This window comes from Glandiceps talaboti, chromosome 19, assembly GCF_964340395.1.
Source record: "Glandiceps talaboti chromosome 19, keGlaTala1.1, whole genome shotgun sequence".
NCBI classification, from domain to species: Eukaryota; Metazoa; Hemichordata; class Enteropneusta; family Spengelidae; genus Glandiceps; species Glandiceps talaboti.
Window position 1 is genome coordinate 6,042,519 of NC_135567.1, and position 24,980 is coordinate 6,067,498.

General features: G+C 35.2%; 1 protein-coding gene across 1 annotated transcript; it reads left to right on the forward strand.

Moving 5' to 3' along the window:
* Positions 1-2,687: 2,687 nt before the first annotated feature.
* LOC144450380 (uncharacterized) lies at positions 2,688-24,980 on the forward strand. Its single transcript, XM_078140982.1, has 5 exons — positions 2,688-3,269; positions 5,979-6,076; positions 7,901-8,082; positions 9,008-9,146; positions 24,624-24,980. Exons 1-5 carry the CDS (start codon positions 2,780-2,782, stop codon positions 24,978-24,980), a joined length of 1,266 nt encoding a protein of 421 aa, XP_077997108.1. The 5' UTR covers positions 2,688-2,779.

A 24,980-nucleotide genomic window follows, 5' to 3' on the forward strand; every position in this document is an offset into this window, starting at 1 on the left:
ATACAAGTGCCTGTGTCTGAGATTTAATAGTCTACGCATGTACATGGAAACATTCTGATACATATCTTGGGATACAAGTCCCTGTGTCTGAGATTTAATAGTCTACGCATGTACATGGAAACATTCTGATACATATCTTGGGATACAAGTCCCTGTGTCTGAGATTTAATAGTCTATGCGCACAGAGACAGATTTACATATTTAAATCATACCCAATCTGATTAAAATCCGATGTAGATGTCGGCTAATCGTTTATTGATATTTTACCTTCGTTATTTAGCTTGAATTGACCTTCTTGGTGCATGTTTACATTTTTTTTAGCCTGATCGCCTCCTCTACATCTGAGATGGCGCCCATTCAAACGAATTTCTGCCCAGTGAGAGACACACAACCAATACTTTTCAGGGAGTATATAGAATTGTGCCTTGATAGCTTTGATGATGTACAGACCCCTGGGGATGGTACCCCAGTGGTCAGATCTGGTAGGGGTGTGTGGCCTCGGGTGTGTGGCCATGTGCTGGAAACATCAGGCCCCATTTTAGACCCACTTTTACCAAGAATCAATACCCCATTTTAGACCATTACAGATTTTTTTAAAAGATGAAAGTTTAGACCTAACTACATTTTCCTTAGGAGGCAACATTTTGGGACAATGAATGGCAGTTAAGATTTAGTAAAGGACAATGGACCACACGTTAAACCAAGCAAAATGAAAATAATGCAAAGTGGACCCTGTTTTAGACTATTCAGCTTTAAATAAAGCAGACCCCATTTTAGACCAAAGGGCTAGAAAACGCACCCCAAGGCCTGAGGGCGGCACATATATGTATACTCAAATAAGGGGCGTAGTCCCCCCCCCACCCCTCGGACTAGGCCTGTACCAGTATATGCATATGAATAAATACATGTACATGTATACAGATATTAATATTTTATTTTGGATTTCAATGTTAATTTCATTGTATTCATTAATTTATTAATTTATGTGTTTGCTTGTTTTGTTTTGTTTTGTTTTGTTTTGTTTAGTTTTGCATTCTTATCAATTTTCATTCAGTGCTTTTTGAGGAAAATACTATATGTACAATCAGTTTAGACGTAAATGTGTTTTAATACATTACACATCTACTTTTTATTTCAAATTCGTTGATTTTGATGAAAATTGTTTACATCAAAGTTTTCATCAAGTTATTTTGGTAATACACGTCTACACAGACACAGACACAGACACAGACACAGACACAGACAGACATAGACACAGACATAGACACTGACACATAGAAACAGACAGACAGACAGACAGACAGACACAGACACAGTCACAGACACAGACAGACATAGACATAGACACTGACACATAGAAACAGACAGACAGACAGACAGACAGACAGACACAAACAAACACAAACAAATAAACATACATACATACATACATACATACATACATACATACATACATAAACAACGTGTTATGTTTACTTGATTTGGTATGGTATATTTTTTTTGGAGGATGCGCGGCTCTGAAAAGAATAATTTGGTTTGGTTGTCATGACAACATCTAGTTGAGTAGGTCCAGTGAGTGAATCACAAATATAGCCCTAGTACACAATTTCAACGCATGGTTGTTGGCCTTGTTTGCTTTGGTTCTGGTGAGTTAAACCCAATTTTGAAAAGGTCTGAAACTTTGGTGAAGTGTCTCATTAAGCTTATAGACTGTGGTACAACTTTGGTGAGGTGTCTCATTATAGACTGTGGTACAACTTTGGTGAGGTGTCTCATTATAGACTGTGGTACAGCTTTGGTGAGGTGTCACATTATAGACTGTGGTACAACTTTGGTGAGGTGTCTCATTATAGACTGTGGTACAACTTTGGTGAGGTGTCACATTATAGACTGTGGTACAACTTTGGTGAGGTGTCTCATTATAGACTGTGGTACAACTTTGGTGAGGTGTCTCACTATAGACTGTGGTACAACTTTGGTGAGGTGTCACATTATAGACTGTGGTACAACTTTGGTGAGGTGTCTCATTATAGACTGTGGTACAACTTTGGTGAGGTGTCTCATTATAGACTGTGGTACAACTTTGGTGAGGTGTCTCATTATAGACTGTGGTACAACTTTGGTGAGGTGTTTCAGCATAGACTGTGGTACAACTTTGGTGAGGTACTGTCTCAGCATAGACTGTGGTACAGATAGTTCTGACACGTCTGAGTTGGTATAGGATCTCAATCTGCAGTCTGGCTATATATATAGCTAGTATTGGGATGTTTCTCATTACCTCAAAAGTTGGATTTCTGTCTCTCTGTTGTCATCTCTTCATATGCACTTCACCTAGATGTCCATGATGGAAACAAGAGATGATATTTGTTGCCCCCTTGCCCATAGGGACGAGTAGTATTTCGTAGATTATTAGTCTAGTCTAAGTCTAGATATGACAACACTTGATTTAAATAAATTTCCCTACTTCTACGGAAAGATCGTATAGAGAATAAATTGATACATTTGTAGTAGCATGATTCGTGTGATGTTTTCTTAGGAAACAGCGATCTAAGAAATATTACGTGTCCCTTTGCCCTTGCCCACCCTCGACATGCACACTTATTGTGTTGCTCAAAACATACTCGAACACTTCCGGGTTTGTATAACGCATGCTCATTGCGTTTGTCAAGCGTCTGAGGTCAACAAACCCTTTGATCATTTACTGTACATGCGACGCACGAGTCACTGGACTTACCCGGGGGTGGGGAAGACCTACCCTGCCGTACGACTCTGAAACATCATGGGAGATAACAGAGAAGACGCCAATCTCAGGAAGTTCAAAGGTTTTTTCCCCAAACGTTTACTCCCTACTACTACCACTACTAAACGTCAACGGAAGCGACGCTATTCTTCAGAGTCGTCTCCAGAACCTGCATATCCAACTCGTTCCCACGGCTCTAGTTCCGCTAGTACTAGTAGTGGTACGTATAGTTCTGACAACTGTACAGATCGCCGTATGCATCGAGCCGGTCGCTCGGCATGGACAGAACGACAACTGGACAGATTACATTGGTATCCTGCTAGCTTCCCCAACTTAGACCCTGGCAAATTTTGTGACGAGAGAAACAAAATCAGCGACAAGCTGCTTATCCTGAAGATTTGTATTGAGCGTGTTATGCAATGGTTGTTGGAACCTGGCAAATTGGAACCACCAATCATCAACGAATCTGAAGTTAGTACTGTAACTGTAAGCGAGGCTGTGAAGAACGAAATACGGAAAGAACTTGAAGGTAAGGCTATGTTCCAGTGTTGGTAACTTTTCCTCTTTTGTCCCCATTTACTCACAAATTACATGTAATGTTAGTATTGATACAATGGGGGTATTCCCAAAATCAATATATGTATGTCTGTTGGTATTTATTAAAGGGGAACACCACTCCAGGAATTTTAATAAACTCTGCATTCTGGAGAGTCATTTCATACTTTTACATCACCTACAATTATTTGCGATTTCAGAGAAACATCAAGTTGATCTTGTGCATCTTTGCTATGGGCTATTGCATCATGGGAAATAACAGAACTACATTATTCAATGGCTGAGCAATTTAGTGATTCATGACAACTGTTCACATTGAAATGTATAGAATGTTGTACTCATGATTATATTATACCAGTATATTGATGGCACAAATCGAGAGATCTGATTGGTCTAGATATCGAACTAGCACGTCTAAAATGAGTGATACTGCATCGCAGCATGGTTGGTATGTGTCCAAATTTTGATGATCACTGTCCATCTACGAATATTGTAGTCCGCCGTGATACTGATAGTTAACTCTGCGAATTGGCAGAGGATGATTTTCTCAATGAGACAATATTTTATGGGAAATGATGAAGGAAATTTCGAAAGCAAACGGAAGTTAATCGCATATTTGTACAAATCATTTCCTACTAAGGTAAAGGCATGCATGCGATCGGTTCTACCGTCTAGCCTCGGCTGGAGTGGAAACAAGTGAGCTGTCCTGTCAGAAGCCAGTGTAAGAGCTTGCACTGGTCGACTTACCATTAATCTAAATAGAAATTTGTCAGGGGTCCTGTCCTAGAGTATCAGTCATCAATCCAAGAGAAAAATCCTCAAACCAGAAAATCTACTGACGTAACTTCTAGTAATGTAATTACATTGTAGATATATACATGTAAACCTCTCGCTATGTCTATTGTCTCACTCTACCATGTTGCAAAGTCGGTCGGTGTCGTGCGCCAACGTTTCCACTGCGCCAAAGTTTCCGGTTCTATGATATGCGCATGTGTCGAAATTGGCCGGAAATTCTGTCGTGCATAACAATGTGAAATTATTTCCACTGCAAAAAAATTTCCGGTCATTACTTTTACACAAAGAACCATGTGATCTAATAATTAAACTATATAGAAAATGGTATTATATTTTGAAACTTGTGACAAACTTTCCAACCGTCAGACATACACTTAATGTGACTTATTTAAATCCTAGCCCATGACATTTATTATGTAGTGATGGTACCTTTTAAAGTTGATCTGAAATTCTGTTCAATTTGAATTTGCTCCCTTTTAAATCCATTGCGACAAACCATCAGCTCTACATTGTAAATTAAACCATGGTATATGACATTTATTTTATCGTGATTGGTATGTTTTGAAAGTTGATCAAAATTTCTGTTCAATTTGCCCCCTTTTATATCCATGAAGCATAAAGCATGCTGTATTCTATCTTTCTCTTAGCCAACAAGGTTGTTTTACGAGAGGTTTATTTTACATTGTACAACAGATTTGTTTTCTTCACGGAAGTAAACTTAGGAAAGCTCAAAACAAATGGCAAATGTGTACATGTATGTCACCTCTTATTTGTTTGTTTTATTTACAAAATAACAAATGCATTCTGTTGTCAATAAAAACAAACAACAGAAAATTTAGTACATGTAGTTTCTTACGTAATATAATTTTAAAGTGGCCATATGGATGAGGAGTGGGTATTTATTTTAGATTTTTCATTTGTAAAGTAATTTTATCATAGCTTCCTACCAGAAAAATCAATATGAAACAACATTGACTACTGGTATGTCTGTGTTTGTAATTCAATACATTGCAAAAAGCTAAAAATGTGTAAAACGTTTGTTATCGTTATGTACATTAACAAACATTTTGCTCAATTTATTGAGTAACAAACACGCTGTTTCTTTTCAAATTGATTTTCAAGTACATGTAGGAAGCCATGATAAAATTGATTTGTAAATCCAAAATCCAAAATAAATACCCAATCATCATCATCCATAGAGTGACTTTAACATGTAAGGTAATTAACATATTCTCAGATATATTTGAGCATAGTTTCAATAGAATTCAATTCAAGTTTATTTAACTTTATTTATCCCAAAATTGGTAATTAACATTGGCAGCTGTGGAAACAGACATAGCTATATAAAGACAGTAAGTAAAATCAGAATGTAAAATCTATAAAACATCACACACCACAAACACTAACTTAAAACTTACAAATCATTTAAAAGCTGCACTGTGGTTGGAATAAAGGAATGTTTGTGTCAGTTTGACCTGTAAGCTGGTGCCCTGAAACGCCGTCCAGAAGGAAGTCAAACAAACTCTGAAGATACAACGTGAACTTTACATAATAAAATTGAACAAGCTTTCCTGAACACCTGTTGACTTTAAAAATGTGACAAGTTTCTCAGTGGTATACCAATTATTTTGGATACCAATTCATTAGTATTTAGTATTACATTTCCCATGGTGCAACATTCAATATGGCAGGTTTTCGAGTTCCCTATTATTAGAATATAGAATGTAGTATGCAGGTTTAAACTTCACCTGATGATTACTTACACATTGTAATATACTCAACCTGAATTATGTCATAAGATATACAAATGTACATGTAAGGTCATTTCATGTGACCTACACACATTATATTTATGATAATGTCTACTTCAATTTTATTCTCCTTACAGAGTCATATATGTGTAGAATTGCGGAGAAAGTTTGGGAGTCCACTCAGCTTGTCCCATTAGAAATTTTGTCCAATGAAAAGTTGAGTGAGATTATCATGGTAAGTACATCAAGTCTTTGAGTAAAATTGATTTATGGTTCAAAATGCCAATTGCTAGCAAAAAGAATATTACACAAATTGTTAAAAGTTGGTCTGATTTTTTTCAAGTGTAGGTTCAGTAGTGCTGGTGATAGAAGTGTTAACACTGTGTCTGCTATCTGTACACTATATGTACATGTATGCTAGTGTTAACACTGTGTCTGCTATCTGTACACTATATGTACATGTATGCTAGTGTTAACACTGTGTCTGCTATCTGTACACTATATGTACATGTATGCTAGTGTTAACACTGTGTCTGCTGTCTGTACACTATATATACATGTATGCTAGTGTTAAAACATACTGGTAGTGTACTTCAGAACACTCTGTTCGAAAAGACAACAATATTGTAATTGGTGGTTTTCTTTGTTTCAATTGTGAATGTTGAGTGTTGAGTATGGTTGATAGAATTCAGTTGTATCACAAGTCATGACATTGCTGTTACAGTATGGTTGATAGAATTCAGTTGTATCTCAAGTTATGACATTGCTATAACTGTTACAGTATGGTTGATAGAATTCAGTTGTATCTCAAGTTATGACATTGTTGTTACAGTACGGTTGATAGAATTCAGTTGTATCTCAAGTTATGACATTGCTGTTACAGTATAGTTGATAGAATTCAGTTGTATTTTAAGTTATGACATTGCTGTTACAGTATTGTTGATAGAATTCAGTTGTATCTCAAGTTATGACATTGCTATTACAGTATTGTTGATAGAATTCAGTTGTATCTCAAGTTATGACATAGATGTTACAGTATGGTTGATAGAATTCAGTTGTATCTCAAGTTATGACATTGCTGCTACAGTATGGTTGATAGAATTCAGTTGTATCTCAAGTCATGACATTGCTGTTACAGTATTGTTGATAGAATTCAGTTGTATCTCAAGTTATGACAGATGTTACAGTATGGTTGATAGAATCCAGTTGTATCTCAAGTTATGACATTGTTGTTACAGTATGGTTGATAGAATTCAGTTGTATCTCAAGTTATGACAGATGTTACAGTATGGTTGATAGAATTCAGTTGTATCTCAAGTTATAACATTGTTGTTACAGTACGGTTGATAGAATTCAGTTGTATCTCAAGTTATGACATTGCTGTTACAGTATTGTTGATAGAATTCAGTTGTATCTCAAGTTATGACATTGATGTTACAGTATGGTTGATAGAATTCAGTTGTATCTCAAGTTATGACATAGATTTACAGTATGGTTGATAGAATTCAGTTGTATCTCAAGTTACGACATTGTTGTTACAGTATGGTTGATAGAATTCAGTTGTATCTCAAGTTATGACATTGCTGTTACAGTATGGTTGATAGAATTCAGTTGTTTCTCAAGTTATGACATTGCTGTTACAGTATGGTTGATAGAATTCAGTTGTATCTCAAGTTATGATATTGCTGTTACAGTATGGTTGATAGAATTCAGTTGTATCTCAAGTTATGACATTGCTGTTACAGTATAGTTTATAGAATTCAGTTGTATCTCAAGTTATGACATTGATGTTACAGTATGGTTGATAGAATTCAGTTGTATCTCAAGTTATGACATAGATTTACAGTATGGTTGATAGAATTTAGTTGTATCTCAAGTTACGACATTGTTGTTACAGTATGGTTGATAGAATTCAGTTGTATCTCAAGTTATGACATTGCTGTTACAGTATGGTTGATAGAATTCAGTTGTATCTCAAGTTATGACATTGCTGTTACAGTATGGTTGATAGAATTCAGTTGTATCTCAAGTTTATAATTTTGTCAATATCTCTTTATAGAATATTGAAGGAGTACCTGCCAAGATCCTAATGGGTATTGAAAATATATTTATCTCCTGGCTAGAGATCAACACAACTAACAAATTACTAGAACTGAGCTTAGATGAATTGATGGATAATGTTGTCAATCATTTGTACACAAATGAATATGAGATGTTACAACATCGTGATTACATAATAAGGTAAGAAAGTCATATATATTAGAGTTTACATTGTCTGTTGGTCACATCGTAAAGGTCAAAATGTTCACCAAAAACAAAATTAAAACAATTTTTTTTTGTACAAAATTACTTTATTGACATTTTACTTGTTGGACATCAATGTACATTATAAAGTTCAGTAGTGCTATAGTCATTGTCAGTGTCTATGTCTGTCTGTCTGTCTGTCTGTCTGTCAGTTTGTCTGTCTGTCTGTCATTCTGTCAGACTGTGTGTCTGTCATTCTGTCTGTATGCCTGTGTGTGTGTGTGTGTGTGTGTGTGTGTGTGTTTGTATTTGTATAGTGTGTATGTATGTGTGTGATGCAATCATTTTGCTTTGAACAACAACAGGGATTTATAGCTAAGTGAATAAACAAATGTATGCCAATTTTAATAAGTCTAGCAACAAGCAAATTCCCATAGCAACATCAAAATGATCTGTATATGGTAAAGATAACAACATGGTTGGATAGGCAACTGAATAATCATTTATGAACACCTATACCTAGCATGGCTCACCATGTGGGTAAACATTATTAAAAACTGTACAGTTGTGCTGCAATGCCATTGGCGCTATTTATTTTATAATGGTTGTTTGATATAAGATAGGAATGGTCACACAATTGCAATGTCACACAAGCTCATAAAATTAACACCGTTCCTCGTTTAGGACAACCCCTCCAGTCTCACCTTTGATAAACAACTCAGTGTCTGAAGACTTGTGTTTCCTATCACAGCTATTGTATGTCAAAAATGAAGTTTCATGGTTTGCTGTAAACTTTTGTAAATGTGTTCTTAAATTTACCTACATGTATATTGTTTGTATTTTCTATTTAATCACAATAAAATTAAATTTTAATAATTATGAGAAACATGTCTTACAATGGCCTCTTTATTTTATTTTTTAGATTGAGGGGGGCAACAATGAGACAATTTGAAACATGCAAAGAACAAAGATCTATACAATGTGATGTGGAAGTACAAGTCAACCATTATCTTTCTGGCATGGGAAAACGTTTTGAGAGTAAAGTGCTAACAGCAACAGAGGTATGTTTTCTTTCTTTAATGAGCCCATGTGTACACATGTACACGAATGTATGTAAGTACATGCCTGCGTGCATGCGTGCGTATGTACCTACGTACTTGCATACATACATATCGTCACGTCAGTGCAGAAAGGTCGTATCTGCTATGCAATTGTATAGGCAGATACGACCTTACTGCACTGACGCGACGATATACACATGTACACGTATGTACGTACGTACATGCCTGCATGTGTGTGTGCGTATGTCATTACCTATGTACTTACATACATACATAAATACATACATACATTTTGTACGTATATGACCATTGGTGTAACAAAAGTACTTGCCATGGCCACAGTACCAGATATATATGTAAGCATTGCTGTGAAAGAGTTATTTCCCACAGCCATGTACCAGCTATGTAAGTATTGCTGTAATAGAGGTATTTCATACAGCCAAATACCAGCTATGTAAGCATTGCTGTAATAGAGGTATTTCATACAGCCATGTACCAGCTATGTAAGCATTGCTGTAACAGAGGTATTTCATACAGCCATGTACCAGCTATGTAAGCATTGCTGTAACAGAGGTATTTCATACAGCCATGTACCAGCTATGTGAGCATTGCTGTAATAGAGGTATTTCATACAGCTATGTACCAGCTATGTAAGTATTGCTGTAATAGAGGTATTTCATACAGCTATGTACCAGCTATGTAAGCATTGCTGTAATAGAGGTATTTCATACAGCCATGTACCAGCTATGTAAGTATTGCTGTAACAGAGGTATTTCATACAGCCATGTACCAGCTATGTAAGCATTGCTGTAACAGAGGTATTTCATACAGCCATGTATTAGCTATGTAAGCATTGCTGTAACAGAGGTAATTCGTACAGCTATGTACCAGCTATGTAAGCATTGCTGTAACAGAGGTATTCATACAGCCATGTACCAGCTATGTAAGCATTGCTGTAACAGAGGTATTTCATACAGCCATGTACCAGCTATGTAAGTATTGTTGTAACAGAGGTATTTCATACAGCCATGTACCAGCTATGTAAGCATTGCTGTAACAGAGGTATTTCATACAGCCATGTACCAGCTATGTAAGTATTGCTGTAATAGAGGTATTTCATACAGCTATGTACCAGCTATGTAAGCATTGCTGTAATAGAGGTATTTCATACAGCCATGTACCAGCTATGTAAGTATTGCTGTAACAGAGGTATTTCATACAGCCATGTACCAGCTATGTAAGCATTGCTGTAACAGAGGTAATTCGTACAGCTATGTACCAGCTATGTAAGCATTGCTGTAACAGAGGTATTCATACAGCCATGTACCAGCTATGTAAGCATTGCTGTAACAGAGGTATTTCATACAGCCATGTACCAGCTATGTAAGTATTGTTGTAACAGAGGTATTTCATACAGCCATGTACCAGCTATGTAAGCATTGCTGTAACAGAGGTATTTCATACAGCCATGTACCAGCTATGTAAGTATTGTTGTAACAGAGGTATTTCATACAGCCATGTACCAGCTATGTAAGCATTGCTGTAACAGGTATTTCATACAGCCATGTACCAGCTATGTAAGCATTGCTGTAACAGGTATTTCATACAGCCATATACCAGCTATGTAAGTATTGCTGTAACAGAGGTATTTCATACAGCCATGTACCAGCTATGTAAGCATTGCTGTAATAGAGGTATTTCATACAGCCATGTACCAGCTATGTAAGCATTGCTGTAACAGAGGTATTTCATACAGCCATGTACCAGCTATGTAAGCATTGCTGTAATAGAGGTATTTCATACAGCCATGTACCAGCTATGTAAGCATTGCTGTAACAGAGGTATTTTATACAGCCATGTACCAGCTATGTAAGTATTGCTGTAATAGAGGTATTTCATACAGCCATGTACCAGCTATGTAAGTATTGCTGTAACAGAGGTATTTCATACAGCCATGTACCAGCTATGTAAGTATTGCTGTAACAGAGGTATTTTATACAGCCATGTACCAGCTATGTTAGTATTGCTGTAACAGAGGTATTTCATACAGCCATGTACCAGCTATGTAAGCATTGCTGTAACAGAGGTATTTCATACAGCCATGTACCAGCTATGTAAGTATTGCTGTAATAGAGGTATTTCATACAGCCATGTACCAGCTATGTAAGCATTGCTGTAACAGAGGTATTTCATACAGCCATGTACCAGCTATGTAAGTATTGCTGTAATAGAGGTATTTCATACAGCCATGTACCAGCTATGTAAGCATTGCTGTAACAGAGGTATTTCATACAGCCATGTACCAGCTATGTAAGTATTGCTGTAATAGAGGTATTTCATACAGCCATGTACCAGCTATGTAAGCATTGCTGTAATAGAGGTATTTCATACAGCCATGTACCAGCTATGTAAGTATTGCTGTAATAGAGGTATTTCATACAGCCATGTACCAGCTATGTAAGCATTGCTGTAATAGAGGTATTTCATACAGCCATGTACCAGCTATGTAAGCATTGCTGTAACAGAGGTATTTCATACAGCTATGTACCAGCTATGTAAGCATTGCTGTAACAGGTATTTCATACAGCCATGTACCAGCTATGTAAGCATTGCTGTAACAGAGGTATTTCATACAGCCATGTACCAGCTATGTAAGCATTGCTGTAATAGAGGTATTTCATACAGCCATGTACCAGCTATGTAAGCATTGCTGTAACAGAGGTATTTCATACAGCCATATACCAGCTATGTAAGCATTGCTGTAACAGAGGTATTTCATACAGCCATATACCAGCTATGTAAGCATTGCTGTAATAGAGGTATTTCATACAGCCATATACCAGCTATGTAAGCATTGCTGTAATAGAGGTATTTCATACAGCCATGTACCAGCTATGTAAGCATTGCTGTAACAGAGGTATTTCATACAGCCATGTACCAGCTATGTAAGCATTGCTGTAATAGAGGTATTTCATACAGCCATATACCAGCTATATAAGTATTGCTGTAACAGAGGTATTTCATACAGTCATGTATTAGCTATGTAAGCATTGCTGTAACAGGTATTTCATACAGCCATGTACCAGCTATGTAAGCATTGCTGTAATAGAGGTATTTCATACAGCCATGTACCAGCTATGTAAGCATTGCTGTAATAGAGGTATTTCATACAGCCATGTACCAGCTATGTAAGCATTGCTGTAATAGAGGTATTTCATACAGCCATATACCAGCTATGTAAGCATTGCTGTAATAGAGGTATTTCATACAGCCATGTACCAGCTATGTATGCATTGCTGTAATAGAGGTATTTCATACAGCCATATACAAGTTGTGAACAATGCTGATTAGACATAAAGACAAGTACTGTTACAGGCTTTGATTCCACCATTCAGTTAGCTGTTCAATGTAAGTGGATTAGCACAACTGTGTACTAAGTGTACCATACATATTTTTGATACAGGGATATGTGTGAACAGTCTTTGTATAGATTTGCAGATATGCACCATCCATATAATATAGTTTACAGGGATGTTTGTCAAAGCCATGGAGTAGGATCGTGGCATAATAAAACCTGTTATGAGGCTTTGAGTTATTTGTCTGGTACATGTACATGGCTACTTCTCAGTCATCCTAGCACTAATGATGTCAACAGCTTAGTGCAGATTCTGTGAGGTTCTATACATGTATGTATGACCCAATACTTGGTATGATAAGGATATCAACATTGGATTGTTTACAGTTTATAAAACTGATAAAAACCAAATTGGTAAATTGGCTGTAAAAGGGTGATGCTGTCAATTTTGCAAAGTACTTACTGTTGACATGTGGTTTCGATAACAACCAAACATCTGAAGATACGTCATGAGATAGTTATTAGCAGGGAAAAATATTTCCCTTTTATGGCCAAGCATGGATGTACATGTACATTGTAAATTTGTATATCACACAAGAGTATGTCTATGTAATACATCCCATAGTATTGTTAACTATGGATGTATATCACACAAGAGTATGTCTATGTAATACATCCCTTAGTATTGTTAACTATGGATGTATATCACACAAGAGTATGTCTATGTAATACATCCCTTAGTATTGTTAACTATGGATGTATATCACACAAGAGTATGTCTATGTAATACACCCCTTAGTATTGTTAACTATGGATGTATATCACACAATAGTATGTCTATGTAATACATCCCTTAGTATTGTTAACTATGGATGTATATGACACAAGAGTGTGTCTATGTATTACACCCCTTAGTATTGTTAACTATGGATGTATATCACACAAGAGTATGTCTATGTAATACATCCCTTAGTATTGTTAACTATTGATGTATATCACACAAGAGTATGTCTATGTAATACATCCCTTAGTATTGTTAACTATGGATGTATATCACACAAGAGTATGTCTATGTAATACATCCCTTAGTATTGTTAACTATGGATGTATATCACACAAGAGTATGTCTATGTAATACATCCCTTAGTATTGTTAACTATGGATGTATATCACACAAGAGTATGTCTATGTAATACACCCCTTAGTATTGTTAACTATGGATGTATATGACACAAGAGTATGTCTATGTAATACATCCCTTAGTATTGTTAACTATGGATGTATATCACACAAGAGTATGTCTATGTAATACATCCCTTAGTATTGTTAACTATGGATGTATATCACACAAGAGTATGTCTATGTAATACACCCCTTAGTATTGTTAACTATGGATGTATATCACACAAGAGTATGTCTATGTAATACATCCCTTAGTATTGTTAACTATGGATGTATATCACACAAGAGTATGTCTATGTAATACATCCCTTAGTATTGTTAACTATGGATGTATATCACACAAGAGTATGTCTATGTAATACACCCTTCAGTATTGTTAACTATGGATGTATATCACACAAGTCTATGTAATACATCCCTTAGTATTGTTAACTATGGATGTATATCACACAAGAGTATGTCTATGTAATACACCCCTTAGTATTGTTAACTATGGATGTATATCACACAAGAGTATGTCTATGTAATACATCCCATAGTATTGTTAACTATGGATGTATATCACACAAGAGCGTGTCTATGTAATACACCCCTTAATATTGTTAACTATGGATGTATATCACACAAGAGTATGTCTATGTAATACATCCCTTAGTATTGTTAACTATGGATATATATCACACAAGAGTATGTCTATGTAATACACCCCTTAGTATTGTTAACTATGGATGTATATCACACAAGAGTATGTCCATGTAATACATCCCTTAGTATTGTTAACTATGGATGTATATCACACAAGAGTATGTCTATGTAATACATCCCTTAGTATTGTTAACTATGGATGTATATCACACAAGAGTATGTCCATGTAATACATCCCTTAGTATTGTTAACTATGGATGTATATCACACAAGAGTATGTCTATGTAATACACCCTTCAGTATTGTTAACTATGGATGTATATCACACAAGAGTATGTCTATGTAATACACCCTTCAGTATTGTTAACTATGGATGTATATCACACAAGAGTATGTCTATGTAATACATCCCTTAGTATTGTTAACTATGGATGTATATCACACAAGAGTATGTCTATGTAATACACCCTTCAGTATTGTTAACTATGGATGTATATCACACAAGAGTATGTCTATGTAATACATCCCTTAATATTGTTAACTATGGATGTATATCACACAAGAGTATGTCTATGTAATACATCCCTTAGTATTGTTAACTATTGATGTATATCACACAAGAGTATGTCTATGTAATACATCCCTTAGTATTGTTAACTATGGATGTATATCACACAAGAGTATGTCTATGTAATACATCCCTTAGTATTGTTAACTATTGATGTATATCACACAAGAGTATGTCTATGTAATACATCCCTTAGTATTGTTAACTATGGATGTATATCACACAAGAGTATGTCTATGTAATACATCCCTTAGTATTGTTAACTATGGATGTATATCACACAAGAGTATGTCCATGTAATACATCCCTTAGTATTGTTAACTATGGATGTATATCACACAAGAGTATGTCTATGTAATACACCCTTCAGTATTGTTAACTATGGATGTATATCACACAAGAGTATGTCTATGTAATACACCCTTCAGTATTGTTAACTATTGATGTATATCACACAAGAGTATGTCTATGTAATACATCCCTTAGTATTGTTAACTATGGATGTATATCACACAAGAGTATGTCTATGTAATACATCCCTTAGTATTGTTAACTATTGATGTATATCACACAAGAGTGTGTCTATGTAATACATCCCTTAGTATTGTTAACTATGGATGTATATCACACAAGAGTATGTCTATGTAATACATCCCTTAGTATTGTTAACTATGGATGTATATCACACAAGAGTATGTCTATGTATTACACCCCTTAGTATTGTTAACTATGGATGTATATCACACAAGAGTATGTCTATGTAATACACCCTTCAGTATTGTTAACTATGGATGTATATCACACAAGTCTATGTAATACATCCCATAGTATTGTTAACTATGGATGTATATCACACAAGAGTATGTCTATGTAATACATCCCTTAGTATTGTTAACAATGGATGTATATCACACAAGAGTATGTCCATGTAATACACCCTTCAGTATTGTTAACTATGGATGTATATCACACAAGTCTATGTAATACATCCCTTAGTATTGTTAACTATGGATGTATATCACACAAGAGTATGTCTATGTAATACACCCCTTAGTATTGTTAACTATGGATGTATATCACACAAGAGTATGTCTATGTAATACATCCCTTAGTATTGTTAACTATGGATGTATATCACACAAGAGTATGTCTATAACAGCTTCCGGGAAACTTTCGGAAATTCTATTCCACTTTGGAAAGGTCTCTTTTTTTGATTGATAAAGGGTTAATAGATATGCTGCTCACTGTAGACATATCAAATCATGACATAAACTTGCATTTGACACTTTCATTTTCAAAATTAACCCATGTAAAAAGTTGCCATTTGGCCAAAAAATTGCCCAATTTTTTGGTATTTGCCAAAATATTTGCCAATATTTTGAGACTTCCCAAAATATTGGCCAATATTTTGAGACTTCCAAAAATATTGGCCAATATTTTGTGAGTTTGCCAATATATTGGCCAATATATTTTCAGCTCTCAAATAAACTGCCCAATATATTTTTCCTAAATGAATGTATTTGGTCAATATATTGGTTTCCTTTAAACAATTTTACCATTTTGTCCCCACAGTTACAAAATTTACTACTTGTAACATGTTTTAGTCGAGGTATGTAAAGGTACTTAAAATGTTAAACTGAGACCATGAACTGAGAGTCTCAGTTGCAAAAAAATAGCCATCTGAGACTAGTCTCAGTTCGCCAGTCTCAAATGGCAAAAAAACTTCCATGGTTAGAATGTTTAATATGTTCTTAGGATTTCGATACTTGTTTGTGTTTGTATTGTAATCAATGTTGCCTTCCATACATACCTTTTGTTATTCTGTGTATATGGTGTCAACTCTTTCTTTTGTGTAGTTATCATGTGATCTGTATGTGTAGTTTACTAAGCCTTTGTTTTGTTTCTAGCATGGATGTATTCACTGCATAGACCCTTATGATGTATTAGGGATGCATCTATGTTACTTGTAATGTTTGTTGTCATTACAATCTTTGGTAAATTTTCAGTCTCAATAGTATACATGTAGAGTGACATCATGAATTTTTGTGAACTGAAACTATTCTCAGATAGACTTTTTTTAATCTGGGACTGAAGTTCATGGCAAACCGAGACTGGTCTCGGATATGGATGGCTATTTTTGGCAAACTGAGACTCAGTTCATGGTCTCAGCATGTCACACCCAGTCCCTCCAGGTGGGTGGAGGGACTGTGTCTCAGTTTAATGTTTTACATGTAGGTACTTTGTGTACCATTACATACCTCTTTATTCATTATATTTTAAACTCATTACTTAATTGCAGTTTTACTTTTCAAACACAACTAATAATAGCTCCCTTTCAAAGCCAGGCACTGCACTGTTGTGTGTTTTTAATCCCAGTAAAGCTCGAGACTTGACATTTTTTACAGCTCATTTTAAAAGATAGCCACTAGGCCAATGGGTCCATGTTCAAGATGGCCACAAGCTTATGCTCCATGTTCAACTGCAACGGCTTGCCGTATGTGGACCATCTTGTGTGAATAATTTAAATCTTAAAGGTATCTCAGACATGCAGACATGTTTACAAAACTAATTTATTTGAATGTTGACAGTTTCTTCTAATAATGTACAGAGTTTATACACATTGTGATTGTGACGTCCTATATGTAATATCTCTGGATAAATTCTCAGGATTGGGGTTGGAGAACTACTAAACATTTTGCATCGGAACTTAGGGAAGGGTTTGCCTGTGATCAGTGATAGTGGTAACATTTACCTGTTACCAGTGAATATCACTTTGATGACAAAAAATTTTCATTTGTCCTTAAAACAGAGAGGAATTATTTTGATTCTGATGGCTAATTGAAATATGAATATTTTGATCATGTATCTGGTACTATGAGGAAACATTTAGTCAACATCACAAAAATATTGGCAATTTGCTGAAATCTACTGACAATCTGAATAGCTGTTGGTGAATGGTAAACTAAATAACTATCGATTTGCTTGGAAAAATCATGGAAGTATAACCCATTACCTGGGATATCCCTAAACTCTTGTTCTTTGTTGAAATTTATCAACATGACAAAAGAGTGACAGTCACCCTTGTATTCAGATTGTAGCAATCTTTGTATGTACTTTACTTTTGCACTCACAATGATAACACAACAATGTAACGGTCACCTTGCAGCTTGGCTTCAATACAAGTATGTTCTGTCACAGACAAGGAACACATGTGCTGCATGTCTGTGGTTCGATCTGTGTGTCACAAACCGTACCCCTTTCTACCTCAAGTTGTCTTGGCCAGTAGATGTTGTCTCTCTTGCATGATCATATAAATGTATCTGTAAGTGAAGCAAGTCACGTCATTTCTGACATATTTAATATTTCATGGGTGCACCATTGAAATTTTTTCTTACTCAGATATGTGTATAGGGCTGAAAAGTATATTTTACGGCTATAGTTACCAGAATTCCCTAAATGTTGTTTTCAAATCAATTAAAAAAAAATTTACATTTTGTCATGGACAAGAAACACTCTGTGCTGAATGCTTTGTTAACAAATGGCATGAATGCTACATTTAGAAATAATTAGCACACTGTCATTGGGTATAAAACATGGCCAACTTAATACAAAATATGTAAATAGTATGCAAATGAGCATTTTCCAAATATGATTTAACGACCTGACAGTGTTACGTAATCATGATAAAATATCCTGAGATTATCACAGTCTACATGTCATAATCTGCAAAAGCAGCATACTAGTGCTTGATCGAAAACCATCGCGTCATGTTCTAGTCTTCAAATGCTTAGATGGCAATGTTACCATCGTATGGCACGTCAATGGAAAGAAGGAAAACTTGCCCTAGTGCCTAGTAGTGGAAATGTCACTTTGATACAGAGTGGAAGTGAAAGTTCCGAGATTGTGGTAAGTGTAGCTCTATCATTTTGGAAAGTTAATTGATTTCTGTTGTTGTGAATGTTATTGTCAATAGAAATTTTACATCCATCCTTGGAGTAATTAATTACTCAAAGATACATCTACGCTGACCAAAGATGATTTGCTACTCAATTTCCAGACTCCACATATAATGGTTGATTTTCAAGTGAAGATGGTAATTTTATGGTAACATGTCATTGTCCAAAACGTGTGAACAGTAAGCATTCTACTGTGGAGTGGCCTTGCATTTCATTTGTTTTCTCAAAATGTTGAACTAATCACAGACAACTAAGAAGTTAGTTGTGTAGCAGTCTTTGTTGTTTGCTTTAGAGGTGCTTCCTTATTGAACCTTCAATTACTCTTGGAAGGATGTGACCCCAACCCATTTTTACCGGTAAAAACTGAAACTTCTAGCATAGGCAGTGGATCACCTTTGTCCATAAAATATATGCTAGACCCCTCAGGCTCTTTTTCTCACTATGATGGCTACCAAAGGTTGCCAGTAAGGGCTAGCCCAAAGTGTCTTGGAAAAGTTGAAATTTTCCTTAGAGCTAATTTCTTATTTGTGGGTTGAGTAATGTATGGTAATCTATTCAATAACCCATGACCTCTAGGATATGTACATTAACATACATGATTATAATGTTTGTGTTCTTACTGAGGATTACATCTTAGTTTTTGTGTAGCAACCGTTTTGCAATTCTATGCATATCTTTTCTTATTCTGTGTAAATGGTGTGAACTGTTTCTTTTGTCTGTGCTTTGTGAAGTATGATTCATATCACTACTAGTGATGTGATGTGACCCCTAGCTGTACCGTCTGTGGTTGCATTTTAGCCCACATAGTGTATTCCAAGTTCAAACTGGTGATACCTCTTATACTTAGTTTCAAATTGATTTCTCACAAAAAGGCAACTAAAGCTTGGAACATTTCCCTTGAAGCATGTCAAGAGAAAGGTTCTTGTATCTGAATGCCTTTTTCAGTTATTCAGTCTCTACGATGGGATGTCTATCTAGGTTCTATGCTCAGTCATGATGGTATATAATCTCACTACTGTATATACATGTATGGTAATTGTGAGTTTGATGAGTGTGTAGACATTGTCATTCACACATTTTGGTTGATCCATTGTGGTTATTTTTACCTCACACCACTAAAGCCACTGACATGTTCTCTGTATTATACTATTACTAGCTGTCAACTACCTTCTCTGATCAGCTGTTATTTATATCATCAAAGTGTGGAGATGACTTTAGCTAGACCTCAGGCTTTCGCCCTTGATTGTGTCCCACCTATCAGAAACACAGTGTTGAGAAGAAAACCTTACTGCAAAAAATTTTCAATTAACATAATGAGAATGAAGATTTTTTTCCAAAAAGCCTTCAATCATCATATGGATATAATTGGAGCCATTTATAAATTGTATGTTTGTACCAATCCAAAGCATCTCACAGGGTTGAATGAAAATGTATTCTTTGCCCCAGTAATCAGTAATAACATCTGTGTTATTTTGTGATGAAATCTATAAACTTTTCATTGACATGCACAAACAATTTGTACATGATACATGACCTGTGTGTTTCTCGAAGCACAGAAAAAATGCTGAAAACAAGACCCAGAAGCTAGTGCTCTGTACAGCAGTTTGAATTTCCCCGCATTTGCATAGATTAGCCATAATCCTCTTTATATAGGGCAGTTGTGTCTATATTCAGTTACATAATGCAAGTTTTAATGCAAGCTCTTTTCTTTGTTTTTCAGGTTAAAGCTGTAATGACTGCCTTATGGAGGGTGAATGGATTGTGACAGTATATGATGAACTATGTGTGGGAAAGATCATAAAAACTAACTGGAAAAATGCTTTAGTACATTTTTTGGAAAAAAACTGGTGTTTATGAATTGTGGGGTGAAAGGTAATTCTGTTTGGGAGGGAAATTTCAAAATAGAAACTTTGTCTTGGGAAGGGGCTGTGATAAAGATAAATTTATGAAGTAAAAGTTAGATGTTTCAATATTACATTTATGCATCATGGTCTTTTTTCAACAGGTGTATGTGTGTGCCATTTCTCATTGTTAACTCTTCACCATGGTTACAAAAAGAACTGTAGTTCTTGAGAATGTTTTAAGAATTTTTGTGCTTTGTATCAAACACTTTTTCTTTTTATATTCCAAATGGTATGTAAAATTGCTGAGTATTCGGCTTGTCAGTATACCTTGTATATATGTGATGGTCATTGTTATTGTTACAAGAAAGTTCAATAGGTCAGTCACAAACACTCATTCGATTGATCTGCTCAGAGCAATGAAGTTTTGCAACACCCCCCCCCCCCCCCACCAAAAAAAATAAAAAATAAAAATAAATAAATAAATATTAATGTCAAAGCAAGAGTTCATGATGGAAATTTTGTTGAGGAAGCTTCCAACACTGTAGCAACTAGGAAGTGGGGAACATAGAATTTTGGATAGTAAATAAACAAGAAAGGATTACTTTCAGCTGTATTTCCCATCTACGATAGTTCGCCCAATATTGTCACTGTTATTATACTAGTTTGAAAGTGGTCATTTCTTTTGTCCTGGTCCATAATGTGTAATCTAGCACAGCAACTAGGCTCATTTAAAATTAATGTTCAAATATTTTAAAGTAAATTGGCAATAACAAGGTGTAGATAGGGGAAATGATGGAGAGTGTATAAAAGTAAAATATTTCACAATGTTTACATTTGATGCAACATTTGGTATTAAACATTATGGGATGGAAAATTTGATTTTAAAAAATAAGGGAATAATTCCTAAAAATACTGCAAATGGCACTGTAGCACAACTGTACAGTTTTTATAAATGTTTATCCACATGCCCAGGTCAATGTTAACAATAGGTGTTCATTTGCTGGATGACTATCCAGTTGCCTATCCAACCATGTTGCTATCTTTGCAATGTAAGCAATCATTTGGCTGTTGCTATGGGCGTGGTCATGTTGCTAGACATACTTGCATACATTATAAAATGTTTTTTTTCACTTTTCTATGAATTCTCGATATTATCTTTGCAATGTACGCAATCATTTGGCTGTTACTATGGGCATGGTCTTGTTGCTGAATGTTTACTCACTTGCCTACCTGAAGATGTTTTTTTTTGCCCAAAATATACTGCCATCTGGTTGTTGTTAAGGGCGTGGTAATGGTTGCTAGGGCCAATTGTGTCAAAATATTTTAAGAAAATCTGCAGAATAACACTTTTAGAAACATCTCACCAAGTTTCAGTCTCACTGACCATGTACTTTTTGAGATATAAATTTTTGACCAAAATTCACATTTACAACTACTTTGCAAATAACTGACAATATAATTTGCATCATCATGTCTTTTGAATCATCATGTCATGAACAAATCTGAATTTACTAGCCTTCAAAACTGTTCCCACCAAATTTCAGGCCAATCTACCCAGTCTTTTTTGGAGTTTAAATATTTTTACCAAAAATCCCATTTTTGTGACCCAAAATCACATTTCTGATGCAATCATTTTCATTTGAACAGTTTCCCAACTAGACACCAGAAGTAACATGACCACCAAATATCAAAGCAATCGGTCCCAGCGGTTTTTGACTTTAAGTTGTTCACACACACACACACACACACACACACACACACACACACACACACACACACACAGACTGACAGACAGTTTGCCATGCTTATAGCACTATTGAACCATAGACACTGTCTATGATTGAACCTTATCAGTTCAGTTGTGCTAAAAAGGAACCAATATATTGGCCAATGCATTTATAGGGGAAAAATATATTGAGAGCTGAAAATATATTGGACAATATATTGGCAGACTCCAAAAATATTGGCCAATATATTGGTAAACTCACAAAATATTGGCCAATATTTTGGGAAGTCTCAAAATATTGGCCAATATTTTGGGAAGTCTCAAAATATTGGCCAATATTTTGGCAAATACCAAGAAATTGGGCAATTTTTTGGCCAAATGGCAACTTTTTACATGGGTTAATTTTGAAAATGAAAGTGTCAAATGCAAGTTTATGTCATGATTTGATATGTCTACAGTGAGCAGCATATCTATTAACCCTTTATCAATCAAAAAAAGAGACCTTTCCAAAGTGGAATAGAATTTCCGAAAGTTTTCCGGAAGCTGTTCTATGTAATACATCCCTTAGTATTGTTAACAATGGATGTATATCACACAAGAGTATGTCCATGTAATACACCCTTCAGTATTGTTAACTATGGATGTATATCACACAAGTCTATGTAATACATCCCTTAGTATTGTTAACTATGGATGTATATCACACAAGAGTATGTCTATGTAATACACCCCTTAGTATTGTTAACTATGGATGTATATCACACAATAGTATGTCTATGTAATACATCCCATAGTATTGTTTACTATGGATGTATATCACACAAGAGTATGTCTATGTAATACATCCCTTAGTATTGTTAACTATGGATGTATATCACACAAGAGTATGTCTATGTAATACATCCCTTAGTATTGTTAACTATGGATGTATATCACACAAGAGTATGTCTATGTAATACACCCTTCAGTATTGTTAACTATGGATGTATATCACACAAGTCTATGTAATACATCCCTTAGTATTGTTAACTATGGATGTATATCACACAAGAGTATGTCTATGTAATACACCCCTTAGTATTGTTAACTATGGATGTATATCACACAAGAGTATGTCTATGTAATACATCCCATAGTATTGTTAACTATGGATGTATATCACACAAGAGCGTGTCTATGTAATACACCCCTTAATATTGTTAACTATGGATGTATATCACACAAGAGTATGTCTATGTAATACATCCCTTAGTATTGTTAACTATGGATATATATCACACAAGAGTATGTCTATGTAATACACCCCTTAGTATTGTTAACTATGGATGTATATCACACAAGAGTATGTCTATGTAATACACCCCTTAGTATTGTTAACAATGGATGTATATCACACAAGAGTATGTCTATGTAATACACCCCTTAGTATTGTTAACTATTGATATATATGTAATACATGTACATACCCAGGATACATACCATCAATGTATTTTTACTGAATAAATAAGTGTTCTGATTCTCTTTGACTATTTCAGTAACAGAGAGGATTATCTACATGTATATGTGGTATCTACGTGAATTCTTACAACAATCTTCTACAAACTGTATCCCTTAGCTTATCTACCTACTAGGATTAAGTTCTCTATTGATGACAGTATAATCTTTCATTCCTTGATGTTTAATATGTAACTTGCAATCGAGACTGGGCATGCTCAGACGCAAAGGACTATGGGATTATATGTGGTTATCGTAATACCTTATCTGGAGCTACTGATAAAAACACCTCCCACAATGGTCAGGGTAACCATGAATTGATCATTCGTGGTTGCAAACAATTTATAAACACTGTTTACAATACTAATTGATTAGTATTTATTATCACATTTCCCATGATGCAAATTCAACATGGCATGTTTGCAAGTTCCCTATTAGTGTAAATTTCACCCATGGAGTTTTAAGTAGAGTCTTCAGGATATCAGCACTGTGGGATATCTAATCTAGTGACAAGCCAGCCTTGGTCTTATAAAAAAATTGTTTATAATGAAACATCAGGGAGTGAAAGATTACACTGTGATCAATAGAAAAACTTGCTGAAAGTACTTTTTTTTCAGCACAGCTTGAGACAGGCTAAGAGATACAGTTGGTAGAAGGTCATTGTAAAATTTGCATTTTGTTGACTCTTTTACTGTTCTCACTTTCAGAATAAAAGGGATCACACTCAAATGGACCGTAGCTACCCACAGATGGTTTATCAATTTATGGCAGCTGCTAAAGATGCTCGTTTTATCACTGATGATTACTATGTCATGTATGGTATCTCATTATGTGGTACAGATGGTATACTTCTATCAAGAGGACATGTTTGGAAACAGTTGATACAGAGGACAAAGAAATGTATTTTAGAGGACCCACCATTTCAAAAATCCCATTTCTTGTATCAATTTGTTGAATTAGGACAAACTATTTATCCTTATACACCCTTTGACATTGTTCCAGTATTGACCCTGTACTTGGCACATAAAGCTGTTCTTTTACTACATAACAATACTCCTTATTAA

Excerpts from the sequence above, each read along its gene's own strand:
- LOC144450380 (XM_078140982.1), top strand. The coding sequence starts at position 2,780 with ATGGGAGATAACAGAGAAGACGCCAATCTCAGGAAGTTCAAAGGTTTT. Across the intron at positions 6,077-7,900 it reads AGTTGAGTGAGATTATCATG|AATATTGAAGGAGTACCTGC; the intron begins GTAAGTACATCA and ends ATCTCTTTATAG. Across the intron at positions 8,083-9,007 it reads CATCGTGATTACATAATAAG|ATTGAGGGGGGCAACAATGA; the intron begins GTAAGAAAGTCA and ends TTTATTTTTTAG.